The sequence below is a fragment of the Neomonachus schauinslandi genome, chromosome 1 (genome assembly GCF_002201575.2).
Source record: "Neomonachus schauinslandi chromosome 1, ASM220157v2, whole genome shotgun sequence".
Lineage (NCBI taxonomy): Eukaryota > Metazoa > Chordata > Mammalia > Carnivora > Phocidae > Neomonachus > Neomonachus schauinslandi.
The window spans coordinates 144,522,411-144,537,104 of record NC_058403.1 but is presented as its reverse complement, the minus strand read 5'-3'; the positions used below and the strand labels follow the sequence as shown (position 1 = coordinate 144,537,104).

Here is a 14,694-nt window from a genome sequence, read left to right as displayed (position 1 = left end):
ACTTGACATTTTGCATTTGGCAAAACCCACAGAACTGTACAACACACACATTCACACAACCCCGAATGTAAACTATGGACTTTTGAAGTTTATAACAACATATAGCTTTATCGGTAGTAACAATGTATCGCACCAATGTAAGATGTTCATAATGGGGAAAAGGGAGGAGTATATAGGGACTCTGTATTTTCTGTTCAATGTTTCTGTAAATCTAAAACTGCTCTAAGAAATAAAGCCTATTAAAAAAAAATTTTTTTTTTTAAAGTTAAGGCTAAGTCTTCATGGAAGGAACTCTCGGCTCAGGAAAGACTTGGAGCTAACTCATGGGGAGAGGGGCACCCACCCACTAGGCTACTTCCTGTAGCAAAGCAAAGGTCCCAGAGGCAGTTGAGCACTGGGGACAGAGACCAGGGAGGAAGGGCTGAGGCCCCTTCCAGGCATGAGCCTCCTCTGCCCCCACCAGCCTCTCTCTTCTTTCTCCCTCTCTCTTTTTTATTATGTTTTCCTAGAGTATTCCCAGCAACAGATTGGGGTCCTGGGGGTGGAGAGAAGCCCAAGAGATTCCTAGTTGGGAGCCCTGTGCACCGACTGCCTGTCAGGCCCGCATCAACGTAGGGACGGGTTTGAGGTGGGGGTGGGGCGCACATGTCTGGTTCGCCGGGTGGGAGTCCCGCTCTGAGGGGACTCGCTCGTCCGGGTCTAGGTCCCGTGGGGGCTGGCCCTGAATCGGGAATATGCGGGAAGTGGTTACCAACAAGCCCCTTAGTTTCCGCTCCGCCTCTCCGTACTGTGCAGCAGGGCTCTGTAGCGGATAACCAGAAGAGGGTGCTGGTCCGACGGACCTAGGTCGGAGTTCTGACCATGCCACCTACTGTGTGACTTCGGGCAGGTGACCCACCCTCTGCACCTCACTAACTCCTGTACCACACGGAAACTAAGTGTCTGTTTGGAGAGGCGAGGAGGCTGTACGTGGAGATTCACAGAATGACGTGGGGAGAGACCTCGCTCGCCAGGCCGGCAGTGAGCATCGGGCCAGCGGCAGGGCAAGGCGCCCGGGCGAGCTTGTGAGCTCCGACTCAGGTCCAGGCCCCCCCAGCAGCTGCGGCTCCCCGGGCTTCAGCCTGGGACCTTCCGCCCTTCCCGGCACTTACAGCGGTCACTCCGCTCCTCACTTCTAAGGCCAGAGCAGCTCTGTCTCCTCTTCCGGACGCCTGCACGCGCTGCCCCAGCAACCGTCACCAGGGAAACCAGAAACGCTCTATGCGTGACGTCACCACGTGTCTACGGAGGCCGACGGGGCTCCGGGAGTTGGAAAAGTGACGGCGGCGTTTGTGGCCCAGGTTGAGGAGGTGTGGGAATAGGGGCGGTGCGCTGGGTGGAAAAAGGCGTCGTGTGCCTGAGACTTTAAAGTTGGCCCAGCTATCCGATTCTGGAACGTATGTTTTAAAAGTTTCGTCGGCCAAACATTTTGGGCAGAGATGCACATTCAGTGGTCCTGTAAGGGAGTTGAAAAGTGAATGATCCCACCACGAAATGTGACGCATTCAGAATGTGTTTGAAAAATATGGGGGGAAATTGTGTTGTGACAGTGAGTGAAAAAAGCAGGACGCAAAATAGTAATTGCTAAATAAAGTTGTGTTTTTTAAAACGGAAACAAGACTGTGAGGAATACATAGAAATATTAAAAGAAAATGGTTATATTTGGAGGGTGGAATTACAGTGCTGTTTTTTTTTTTTTTTTTGGCACCAGACCACATTTTGCAACATCAATCAGAATATTGACACTGATACACCTATCTTATTCATGTTTGTGTTCATGTTTGTGATGTATTTTGTCCTGCTCAATTTTACAACGTGTAGGTTTTCGTACCCACCACCACAGTCAGGACACCGAATACTTCATTCACCACAAGGATCCCTCTCTTGGGAGTTTATAACCACATCCACATCCCTCCCCCACCTCCCAGGCCCTAAACCCTGGTAACCACCCATTTGTCTTTTCTAAAATGTTGTCATTTCAAAATTTTTATATAAATATACAATATCTAACTTTTGGGGATTGATTTTTCTTTTTTCTTAACGCAAGAGTAATTCTCTGGAAATTGATCCAAATTGTTGTGTATCAATAATTTGCTCCTTTTTATTGCTGGGTAGTTTTCCATGGTATGGATATGCCAGTTTATTTAACCACTTACCCATTGGAAGACTTCTGGGTTGTTTCCAGTTTGGGGATATTATGAATAAAGCTGATATGAACATTTATTTATTTACCGGGTTCCTCTGAGGCGACCAAGTGGACACTGAACTCCAACCTAGAATCATTTATCACTGCTGAATTTGGAAAAAATTTTCTAACATTTACCTTGCTAAAAGCTAATTCTTTACTTCAAACAGAATCAGGTATATAAATAATAATTGGCAGTTCTATCATTTGACACAGGAGAACTTTAAAATACTTTATATTCATTCAGCTTTGTTCTGGCCTAGTAAGTATGTTACAACGGGCTTTAGATTTACATGGAGATAGAGCCTAAATTACAAGTTCCTGAAAACTCTCCAAGTAGCATTTCCTCAACTGCGAGGCAAGAGGCTTGCCGGGACTGATCCTCTACTCCAAAATCCTGACGGGGAAGCAGCGTACTTTGAAGATTTCAGTTCCAACTCTTACCACCAGATGTCACTGTTGCTCATCAGAAATAGGGAACCTCCAGCGACAGACTCATGAATGTAAAAAAAACAAAACCTACTTATTCCAATTAAACAAATATTTATTGAATATTTATATGAGCCAGGCACTAGTGCCAGGTGCTTTGGATGAAAAAGATCATCATAGCCTCAGATACTAGAGGAGACATGGAAGCAATCACACACCAATGCCCCAGTAACATAGAACATTAAGCCAAGGAATCAAACTCTCAGTGAAAATCAACATACCATCTCTTTAAGGTACAACATTGCTTCCTGAGGGATACTTTCTCTGACTCCAACCCTGGGTTAAGTCCCCCCGCTGGATGTTACTGCTGCTACCTATACCTAGCATTCAACATGCTTTTTTATAATCACTTCATGATGGCCTTCCCTGCTGGACTGTCAGTTGTGAGGACAGGGCCCTCGCACCGGCCCTGCTGCTTTCCCAAGCTTACCACAGTACTGACGGAAGTAGCGGTCATTTGCTCAGTTTACTTATGCATCAGGTGCTATGACAGGCTCCTTACAGTCACCACTACATTTTATCTTCCCAGTGACCCTTAGCCACTGATACTGTCCCTATCTTACAGATGAGGAAGCCATGGCTACTGGACTAGTAGGTGGCAGAACTGTGAACCCAGGACTGACTTAATAACATGTAATATCACATCCACCTGAGCCACTATTAAGAATTTCCATTATCTGATGCCAATCTATTCATCCAGCTAATTTACCACTCTCTTCCTTGAATAAGCAACCCCACCCTTAATAACATAATGCTCAGTACCCTTTCAACACTTCACTTTTGTGTGGCCTATCCTCTGGCATTGGTCTAGATCAACTTCTCTCAAATGAGTAATTTAGTTTAACAAATCAATAATGTACTCATCTATTAGAACAACAATTTTCTGAAAATTGTTCCCAAATTTGTTCTACAGAAGGCTTATCCTTCATGAAACAATTGTTGGGACTGCCTACCAGGATCTCCTATCAGGTCTACTGGCACCTGAAAAAATAGTTCCTAGTAATAGCTTTATTTTTAAAGCACTTTTCAAACTCATATAATAACCTATAAGCTATATAGGACTTCTCATTTTATAGCTAAGATTGAGAAAACTTGGATTTGATCCAAGTTGTAAAGTCAGTGGTGAGTCAAGACCATGCTGTAACCTCCTGCCTAATTTTATTAATATATGGTAACTGCTGCCACTCCAGTATTAATTTCACAAAGGCCAACACTGCTAGTACCTGTTAGCATCTACAACTTGACTGCCCAGGTTCCAGTCCCAAACCTACACCCCTCTCTAGCTATGTGATCCTGGGTTAGATATTTACACTGTTCATGCCTCAGCCTCCTCCTCTGTTAAATAAGGATCATAGTTCCTACCTCTTAGGGTTGTTAGGAAATCCAAATGACATTATACATGAAAAGCACTTAGAATAGTGTGTGGCACATAGTAAATACTCAATAGATACTATTATTCCTATTTGATAAATATTCTTTAACCATAGTTCCTACCAAAGGTACAAAACATTCTCTCTCTTCTTGGAACTTAATCCTTGTGTTACTTTGAGGAATGATTGATTTTTTCCAAACGGAAATAAATACAAAGCAATTGATGTGTTCACTGACTTTACTAACACTACATTTACCATGTTATCACCATGGAATGTAAATTCAGGTTAGACAAGAAAATTTCACAAGTGTAATAAAGCATTCTGGAATATACCAAAGTTTGTGTATAATGTCTGACCAAACCACCTTGCTGATGAATCATTAATCACTTCAATTATAGGTAATTTGTTAACATTTATGATTCTTACAGAGAAAATAAACAAACTGCATACATTTAAAAAGTGTTTTTCATCTAACCTTTGCATTAGTACTTAAAATACACATTTCTATTTTAAGATAACATTTAAAAATTATTCTAATACAACAGCAGCATAAACATAACTCTGCAATTACAAAAAAAGCTAAACTGGGATCCACAGTTAAGTTATTCTCACGTTTACAAGTATGATTCTGAAATAAATACTACTTCTAAGCAGCTGTTATCGGCTTTTTTAGGTTTGGCTTAAATACATGTATTTTCGGTTTGGGGAAGCTTATTATATTATATTCCATGCACTGTTCTGAAAGGGTTAAGAGCCAACCAGCCCTAAAAACTGAAGTACTCAGTCTGCAAAACAGGCAGAAAAAAGTTAAATGGGATTCCTACATAACATCAAAAGCATGTGATATTCTGCAGCAACTGGGAGTACTCAGGATTGGCAAATTGTCCTCTTTTTAACTGATTTTATCAGAAGAGTTTAAGAAGGAGCATATTTTACCACTATCAAGTACATTTAAAAGTGACATGTTTCTTTTGTTCTAATTTGAATCCGCTGAATGACCTAGCTAGTTAACTGGTCACTAGTAATTTGGTTACCAGGCAAATCAAGCCTGCAAGAAAGGAAGCCAATATTTAAATTACTGTGTTATTGTGTGACCCATTCAAATGATTTATTTTCAACATAAACATATAAACTCAGTATGAGATGCCTAGCTAAAGCAAGCACCACCAACAAAACCAAGACAGTTTCTCTTCTTCTAAGGTTTAGGCTTTGCCCAGAATTCCTTATACATGGAATAGCCCATACCTAAAGAAAAAAAAAATGTATTAGTTAAACATTTAATATTTTCCATGATATTAAGAAAATTGAAAACAGTTCATAAAATAGCTATAAGCATAAAATAGCTAAAAGCCTCCTAGCATGCAATATTTACAAGAGGAACAAGACCCTAGGCTGCTTATACTCTTGCCTTCTTAAACTATTTAAATTTCTGAAATTCTTTTTATATAGGTTCCTAAGCAGCTCAAGGCTAGTATGACTAGTTCAGACTACTGAAATATTTGTTTTAAAGATCAATATTTACCTTACAACTTTAAAAGGAGTCACTCTTGCTATGTAACAATAAGTAAAGTCAACGAATTACAAAGCCAATAAAAGAGTGTAATACCTACATCAAAAAAATCTTTTCCAGGGCACCTGGGTGGCTCAGTCGGTTAAGCATCCGACTCTTGATTTCAGCTCAGGTCATGATCTCAGGGTCCTGAGATCAAGCCCCGTGTTGGGCTCTGCGCTGAGCATGGAGGCTGCTTAAGATTCTCTCTCTCCCTCTCCCTCAGCCTGTCCCACCCCTCTCAGGCTCTCTCTAAAAAAAAAACAACAAACTTTTCCACTTCCAAAAATTCAATAAAATAGTAGTCCTATGTCTCTCCCAGATAATGGATCTTACTACCAACCCTATTTACATATCTAGACTCCAGTGAAATTATAAACTCTGTGATGGACAGAATTGCTTTTTCTTTCTTTAAAACACTGGTAAGATGTATCACAGACAGTAAAACTTTGTCACTACTTGAACTATTAATCCAATTTTTATGTGAAAATAGATGTAAGTGACATTTCAAACTACTTCAAAGTCAGCAAAAAGTATCTCCCTTGATTTATAAAGTCTATTAATGGGAATTACAAACTTGAAAATTTCCTTTAAGAACCTACCGAGAGTCATTGCTCCCACAACAAAGCCTTGGGCTGCCACACGCATGTGGATCAGGTGAACAGACATTTTAGTATTTCCCCTGCTCTTCATTTTATATAATCCATATGCAACGATTGCTGCAAACCCCGCCATTCCTGTAAAACAAATAGTCACAAGTATGTCATATGCATGGGGTCAGGGAACCAAGATGACTTTACTATCAATCAGTGTACTTTCTACTATTTTTACAAAGATGTTTCATTGAGACCATTAATTAACTAACATACAAATTGAGTTTTTAATTTTCCCCCTCAAAACCCAAAATCCATAATCGGTAGCAAACAGCAGATTCAGAAAGTTAAGATCATCTTCAAAATGTGGGCTGTGGAGCCAGTAGGTGCTTAAAGAGTGCCAAGGGAACTCTTCCTCTCAGTCCTACTTCCTTCCCTGAAGGGAATCAGGTAACATAGCAGACACTGTAATAAACCATAACTGTGAGTGTAAGCTTTTTTTTTTTTTTTTTTTGAGTCTTGTGAGTCCTTCTAGCAAATCACTGAGACTGAGGGTGGTCGTGGGGTCCCCCAACACATTCACTGAAATAAGAGTCAATAAACAAAGGCTTCTGAAGACACACAGAAGAATTTTTATAGAGAGAGTTGTATCAAGCCAATCTTACATATTTCAACATATGAACAAAATGTATGAAAACAAATGCTTTCAGATGTGCTTGATGAATGAGTTGACCACACTTCTACTGAGTTAAAGCTTACAACAGACAGATTATTAGAACATCAATGTCAAACTTACCAATGGGAACAAACGGTGCTTCTCTAGCTTTTCGGATAAGTTTAGATCCCTGATCTTCATCGTATGAAGAAAGAGAAACATCTGTGCCGGTTGACATAGTGGCTGAAGAATCCTCCTGAAAGAGAATTTCCAGGAGGTTCTATAATTAAAAGCAACTACTACACTGAATGGCTGGATGTATTTAAAATACTCCTAGTTTCCACATAAATACGTGGTGTGTTATCCATGAAATTTAAAAAGTATATTTTAGAAACTAACTGTATTTTTAACCCACAGCTACTTTTAGGAAGAGTTGTATTTATTCCCCCCCCCTTTGTTTTGATGTTTATCCCATACAACCAATCCCTTTTTATTTTTATTTATTATGTTTAAATAGGCTCCACACTCAGCATAGAGCCCAACATGTGGCTTGAACTCACAACCCTGAGATCAAGAGTCGGAAGCTTAACCGACTGAGCTACTGGAGCACCCCAACCAATTCCTCTTTAGCACCACATCGCCGATAACAGTGAAAGTTTTTTTTTTTAATCGAAATAACTTTTGTCAATTAAAATAGTAGCCATTGATTTTCTGCTATTTTCACACTTAGTTAATTTAACTTAACGACCTCACTCAAACCAAACCAATACTCCTTACTGCCTCTTCAAAACATGTTGAATATCCTACTAAACACTTTTGAGTGTAGTTTTTATTGGTTACAACTGAGACTGACTTACCGACTCCAACATGCTACATGGCTTCAGTTCTCACCTTTGAATAGCTTCCCCTAGTACATTAATAGTGGCTGTTTTGGGGGGGAAAAGATTACAGCTGTTCTGAATAACCAAAATTTCTACTTAGCTCATTATTTACTTCTTTATAAGAATAAGCTTTTATTGGGGCACCTGGGTGGCTCAGTCAGTTAAGTGGCTGCCTTCGGCTCAGGTCATGATCTCAGGGTCCTGGGATTGAGCCCCACCATTGGGCTCTCCGCTCAGTCAGCAGCGAGTCTGCTTCTCCCTCTCCCTCTGTAATCTCTCTCGCTCAAACAAATAAAATCTTAAAAAAAAAAAAAGGACAAAGCTTTTATTTTAAACACTATTGCTAGAAATGCCTCTTTTTAAGCATAATTTACGTTCAACTGAACATAATACAGCGTTTTAGTTTAGTTTTTTTTTTTTACTTAGGGTTACCATTTTTAACATCACTGCAGCAAAAAAACTGAACAACCCTCAGGGTCTTCTTAATGAATGAGTATCTCCTAAGCTTCAGCTCTACTTTCCCTTACAGAATTTACATTCCCTGGACCTCCCTCTTAAAATTCTCTACCTCCATTCTCCCTTTTTCGGTCATCTCTCTTTACACAGGAAGCTATTTAATAGGTGTTTCATCATAATGAGAACATAAATTCAGCTTCACCTTAGTCACAATAAATATGTATATACTTCCTTCTTCACTGAGCTGATTTAAACCGCCCGTAAATGTGATCCATAGATAAAAGAAGGGAGTCAAACACAGTATATTAAGTGTACAAGTCTGATTAGTGTCAGTTACAATAACTTCAAAAGTCAATTGCCCATCCCACTACCTATATAACATCTTACCTCCACCTCTGGGTTTTTCATGTGCATCATGCATCATACTCCCTTCAATAATAACTCTCATTCAACACTTTGCTATTCCAGGAGTGTTAGTAGTAGGTAACACCCTCAAAGAAAATCCAACTCTAGAGGGAGGCGTAGTGCTTAGTTTGAAAGTGAAATCATCCTTCTCAGCCCCCATCCCCACTGGGAAGAATCCAATTCTGTTATCTGACAAAGAAAACCTTAATCCAGAGAGTTGTGCAGCATCACACAGCTAAATAAGAGGAAACTCAGATTCGAACTAGTCTTTCTCTTCTTTTTTTGTACTCCGATACAGGCTAACTGAATAAACCCCTACTTACTGAGCTTTTATTATATACAAGGTTCGACAAGCTCTAGGTTCAGGACGCTCACTATACATGTGAAGAGTTAAAACAAACACTAAAATAATTAATGGTTAAAAATTAGATTTTTTTTTTTTTTTTAAAGGGACAGAATAGAGTATGATTACTTCCAAGAGCATAACAGAGAATGAGAACTGAATTTAGAGTGTGGTATCTTTTAGCTAAAGTAGGTTTGGGAAATATTTGAGACTGGCCTTCAAGAAACTACATAAGTGGACTAGATGGAGATATTAAACATTATATTTTAGGCGAATATATGCTTATTTGTTGCTTTCAAAACGAACCTTAAGCTTCTCAAAGTCATGAGGGTTTATCACAGATCCTCCTTCCACCTTTCTGGCCATGAACCCCATAATCTAATCACATTAAATTTCTTAAAGATGTTCTCTGTACTTCAGTGCCTATGTACAAGCTGATTTCTCTAACACTTTTCCTCCCTTTTCATCTCCTTCAGACACTTTTTCCTAGCTAACTCCTCTCATTTTTCAGGTTCTTAATTAACTTTCATTGGAAGTCTCCTTTGACTTTCTAAGTATGATCATTGCTTTGATTATGCAGTCTCTAAAATATGCTTTCTCTAAAATAATTCTTTCTTCTAAAACTAATGATGTAATGTATGGGGATTAACATAAGAATAAAAATAAAATAAAAATAAATAAATAAATAAATAAATAATTCTTTCTTATAAATGCCTGTTCAATTGTCTCTCTTGCTAGAATCCTTGAAGTTAGCAGGCCATACATGTCCTGCCTGTATCTATAGCTCCACTGCCTGGCATGATGCTTTGCATGCAGTAAGCATAGCACAAAATATTTGTTGAATAAATTTAAAAATAATCTATTTCAACAATTAAAATTATTGTTAATTTAGGAAAATTTGGTGAAAACAATAACAAGTAAACACATTTGTAGAGTTTAACTGGCCAGTAAGAAAAATGCCAAACTGTAGGTACCTAAGTGCTTATTTAATTTTTGTATTTTATTTATGAAAGAAGAAATGATAACTTGAGTAGGTCTTAGTTCCTTGCAACCACAAGAGACAAAACTATTATATAACACAATCCACTTTTTAAAACTAGCACCTTCTTGGGGCGCCTGGGTGGCTCAGTCGGTTAAGCATCTGCCTTCAGCTCAGGTCATAATCCCAGGGTTCTGGGATCGAGCCCCACATCGGGCTCCCTGCTCAGCAGAGAGCCTGCTTCTCCCTCTCCCTCTGCCTGCCTCTCGGCCTACCTGTACTCTCTATCTCTCTGTCAAATAAATAAATATTTTAAATAAAGAAAATAAAAATAAAACTAGCACCTTCTTTTGCAGATATATGCATGTTTTCTTCCTTTGCCTTAATTATTCCTAAACTAAGAAGTCATTTGGGAATTATCTTTAAAAACAAGAAAGTCAGTGGTCTTTCCTCTAATCTCTCACCTCTGGATCAGTGTAAATTGTTCAACTGGCCAATGGAGCAGAAGTTTTTTCTCCCTCCTTCAGGAAGGAAGGGGATGGCAATCTCTCTCCTGTATATAAAAGAAAAAATCCACTCATCTCCATTCCTCACCTATGATAGAGACTCTGAAGTTTGTATGGGTAGGACATTTGATCTGGTTTTCAGAAAGTAATACTTAGGGTAATAAGGGTGTGGGGGAAACCATGTGGTCATTATTTGCTTTCAGTGACTAATGATAACCTGTTTCTGATCGAGAACACCTTGTGGCGCATTTAAAGATAAAATTAATAAAGAGGAATATAAAAAGTCCAACACATCACAGATTTATTATACTATACTTCAAATTATATTTTTATACCTAATATACTATATATTCATAACACTCCTTGCATATAAAATTTTGATAATTCTCTTCCTAATTACCATCTGAAAGTTTCCCAAGTATTCATGATTTACAGCCACACAAATTGAAAATGGCTAACTTTTAATGTATCAGGATCAATAACTATGAATCATATAATTTGAGAAAAACAACCCAGACAATCCATGCCAGTAGCCCAATTTTACAGATGGAAAAAGGTTATATGAATTGTTCAACATCAAGAATGTATCTCTGGCAGGGGAGGATTAGAACCCAGATCTCCTGATACAGTCCAGAGTTCTTCTGATTGACAACATATTGCCAAAGCATCAATCTTTTGCTGGTAATATATTTAATCTGAAAAATATTAAAATCCATTCCTTAACAGAAGCCTGCCTTTCTTTCTTTGAATTGTAAAAAATATGCAAGTCATGCCTAAAATTAAATGGAACTTTATTCCCCAGTGACTTAACCCATCCACCAATTTCAACTGTGCTTTGAACAGATCTTTTTCACTAGCAGGACTTCTAGATTTCCCTTTAATTTTCTCATCTGCCCATAGCAATTGACCCAGATCTCTGCCAAAAAGTTGAACAGGTAGAAAAAGAGGCACCAATGACCAGATGATATTCAAAGCCAATCTGAAAACACTAATTATTCTCTAAACTTAGTAAGATACTACTGCAGACCTTTCCAAATGCATGGGAACCTAGAAAAGATGTCAGGGAAGATGAGCTGCCCAGCATGAGGTGATGTAACAGACTGAAGGATCTTCACAGCCTGTCATTTTGGTCACAGAACTACTAACAGCAAGGACTTCAAATTTTGATTTTCCATCAGTCACCTGTCAGCTTGTTTAAAATGGCTGCAAAGGCCCCACCCTGGAGATTCTGGTTCAGAGGGTCTGGGGCAGGGCCCAAGGAATCTGTATTTTAAGAAGTCCCCTTCAACTGCTTCTGGGGCACAAGGAACTAAGAGATGCCCTGGTATTCAGGACTCAAACTTGTGTGTCACGCTGGGACCTGGTGCCTCTTCAATCTGTCTGAACTTTTCCATCCAAACCGGTCAAACTCGAAAGTGCCTGGGTACTTCTGGAAGTATAAATCCTGTGGTGGGGATTACCCGACAGAAGGAACTAGGTGCTGCCCACACCCGTATATAAGAGAGAAAGGCGAGAAACACTGCCGAATCATTTCAGCTGCTCCCAATTCTAAACCCGCGCTGTTTTCTAATCCCTAACTGGCGGGCTTAGCTTTCTTGGAAGAAATTTAAATTCCGTTACAGATGCTTTATACAGGGCCTGGGGCCTTCTTACCTTCCCAGGGTAGGAGGAAACCCGGGGTCGTGGAGAAGAGTAAGGTCGTGTGGTTTTACGCCCTCAACCTTTCGAACCGCCCCCCCTCCCGTGACCTTGTCGGGACTCCAAGGCCGGAGCGCTTGCCCTCCCAACCCTTCCCTCCTCACCCACCGCGCGGGCCCGCTCTCCGGAAGGCTCCCGGCTCCGGGTACTATCCGCGCTACCGGCTCCCTGAGGTCGGCCCCAGCCCCCTCCAAGGCTCTCTCGTTACTGCCCCCTCCGCGAGTCTTCCCTCTCGGCCACGATTCACTCCACAAGCTTCTACTTCATCCCCTCACCCAAAGGCCATCAGACCCCCCAACTTTCCCTGAACCACGAGGTCGGGCCCGAAACCCGCCAATTCCACCTCGCCCCCTTCAACCCGGGCATCTCCCCCCTCCTCCCAGCCCCGCGGACGCCACCACTCCCAAAGCGCTCTCGGCCCAGCCAAGCGCTGCCCGGCTTCTTGCCGCTCCGCGGTCGGGTGTCGTCCACTCCATGACTCCCTCAATCTTCACTTACCTACAAAGCTAAGACTTCGGCTCCAGCTGGTTTCTGGCTCTCTCCCATGCTCGTCGTCCAGCCGGCTTCTTCTAGTCCCGCCCACACCTGGCCCTAGCCAATCAGAAGCCAGCGGCCCGCAGGCGAGGGTCCCGGTGGGTGCGTGCGTGTGCGCGATGGGTAAGGCGGGTCCCGGATTGGCTGGGGCGACGAGCGCGGGCGGTGGCTCCGCGTCTCCGGCTCCCGCGTAGGGATCTCGTCATGGGTGAGAGTTCACGGGCAGGGCTTCGGGCGAGCCCTCTTCAGCGCCCCTGGCTCCGACCAGGCCGAACTTCGGATTCCCCTTGGCTCTTTCTCCTCGTGCAGCGGCGGCGAGCACCGCGAACGTTGCGTGCTCCGAGCGCGGGTGGGGCGGGGCCGGCCATGAGGGGTTTCGGCCGCAGCCGGGCCTTGGGAGAATCGAGGGAGGACGTTCCGGCCTGTTGGGGCGCCGGCGGCGGTAGGGCGACGGAGCCCTCGTTCCGTTCCGTTCCGTTCCGTTCCCCTGGTGGTTATGTGCTGCCACGAACGTGCGCTGTCGGGCCTCTCGTGGAGCCTTTCTTGGAGTTTACATTGTGGTGAGGGGCAGCCATTGGTCGCAAGCATGGGTTCGCTAGAGGAGACCTCACCCAGAATGGGGCCGGGGGTGGTTCTCTGAGGAAAGAAGTGTCAGCGGCCCCTGGTGACAGTGAACTTCCGGAGACAGAGGCCCCAGGCTCGTTGGTATGACAGATAATCATTCAGTATGGCGAACTGATGCAAAGCATCAACGACAGTGCCATAGGGAATATGTCTGCGACTAAATTACAATCCCTTAGTAGAATCGCGAATTGAGGCATATTGCCAACGCTGTATCACACAGGTTGGAACTAAGTGCCATGAGCTCCGGATTTTGAAAATCTTTTGTCTCATAATTAAGACACATGTAGAAAACATTCATGCTACACTCGATCTTAGCCAAAAGGCCGAGAAGCGATGAAAACATTCATGCTATGGATGATGAATTAAAAACCCCATACCTTGATTATATGGTATGCTTTCACCTACTTGAAGGCACATATTTTTTTCTGGTTCATGCCCATCTCTCCCAGAACACTGTCTTTGAGCTCAGTAGGAGCCCGGTGATGTTAAATGAAGAAAAGACATAACCGATGCAGTAATTGGAGGGCTGCAAAAATAAGTAGGGATGATCAGGGACTTATTTAGGATAATTAAAATGACAAAAGAGCCTAAGAGACTTGAATATGAAAGCAAGTCATTAATAAGTCCTGTGATTCTGGAAATACAAAGGCTAACAGCAGTAGTGAGCATATTCATTCCTGAAGGGGATTTCTATAAATCAAAATAATGTTAGCTAATTTGCTCATTTCCAGAGAATGAGATTTGGGATGAGGGAAACTTGGGTGTTAGCCCCAGGCTGAACACGTAGTAGTCATGACGGAGGGTTTTACTTCTCAAAACTTCACTTTCTTCATTTGTAAAACGGAGATAACAGTGATGCTGGTTAATGAGGAAATACACGTGGTGTTAGCACAGTGTCTGGCATGAAAAGTGCTTTAGAAGTGCTATTGCTTTAAAAAATTACTGTGCTGTGAATTGTATGGAAAGAGGCAGACCCTGCCCTATTTGTGTGAGAAATTATCTCTTTCTGATTGGTATATAGAAACCAAAATCTTGGTAAATTATAATGATAAATATCTGAAACAATCAGATAATGTAGAAGATTTTTTTATTTTTATTTTTTTTAGATTTTATTTATTTATCTGACAGCACACAAGCAGGGGAAGGGAGAGGGAGAAGCAGGCTCTCCACTGAGCAGGGAGCCTGACATGGGGCTCTATCCCAGGACCCTGTGGATCACCGACAGCCACCCACGTGCTCCTGTAGATTTTTTTTAATAGAAATTATTCTGCTGCACTTTATTCCATATTGTGTTACAAGAAAAGGACAGTGACAACTGACAAACCACTACATCTTTCATAATGTAGACATAATTGGTAACAAATGTACATCATGTATTATTTCAT

At 41.6% G+C, this 14,694-nt stretch overlaps 1 protein-coding gene across 2 annotated transcripts; it reads right to left on the bottom strand.

Moving 5' to 3' along the window:
- Positions 1–4,484: 4,484 nt before the first annotated feature.
- Positions 4,485–12,789, bottom strand: HIGD1A (HIG1 hypoxia inducible domain family member 1A). 2 transcript variants are annotated; one of them, XM_021678933.2, is made up of 5 exons: positions 12,650–12,789; positions 10,412–10,500; positions 7,025–7,139; positions 6,238–6,372; positions 4,485–5,331 (listed from the first exon to the last, which is right to left on the bottom strand). In XM_021678933.2, the coding sequence occupies exons 3-5, from the start codon at positions 7,119–7,121 to the stop codon at positions 5,282–5,284; spliced, it is 282 nt and encodes a 93-aa protein (XP_021534608.1). In that variant the 5' UTR covers positions 7,122–7,139; positions 10,412–10,500; positions 12,650–12,789; the 3' UTR covers positions 4,485–5,281. The 2 variants fall into 2 exon arrangements, with proteins under 2 accessions (XP_021534608.1, XP_021534606.1); XM_021678931.1 differs by lacking the exon at positions 10,412–10,500 and having other exon boundaries at positions 12,650–12,786.
- Between the last annotated feature and the right edge of the window lie 1,905 nt (positions 12,790–14,694).

Coding starts and splice junctions, on each gene's coding strand:
- HIGD1A (XM_021678933.2), bottom strand. CDS start 7,121: ATGTCAACCGGCACAGATGTTTCTCTTTCTTCATACGATGAAGATCAG. Junction 6,373..7,024: donor AGCACCGTTTGTTCCCATTG/GTAAGTTTGACA, acceptor TTTGTTTTACAG/GAATGGCGGGGTTTGCAGCA. Junction 5,332..6,237: donor TGTGGGAGCAATGACTCTCG/GTAGGTTCTTAA, acceptor TTTTTTCTTTAG/GTATGGGCTATTCCATGTAT.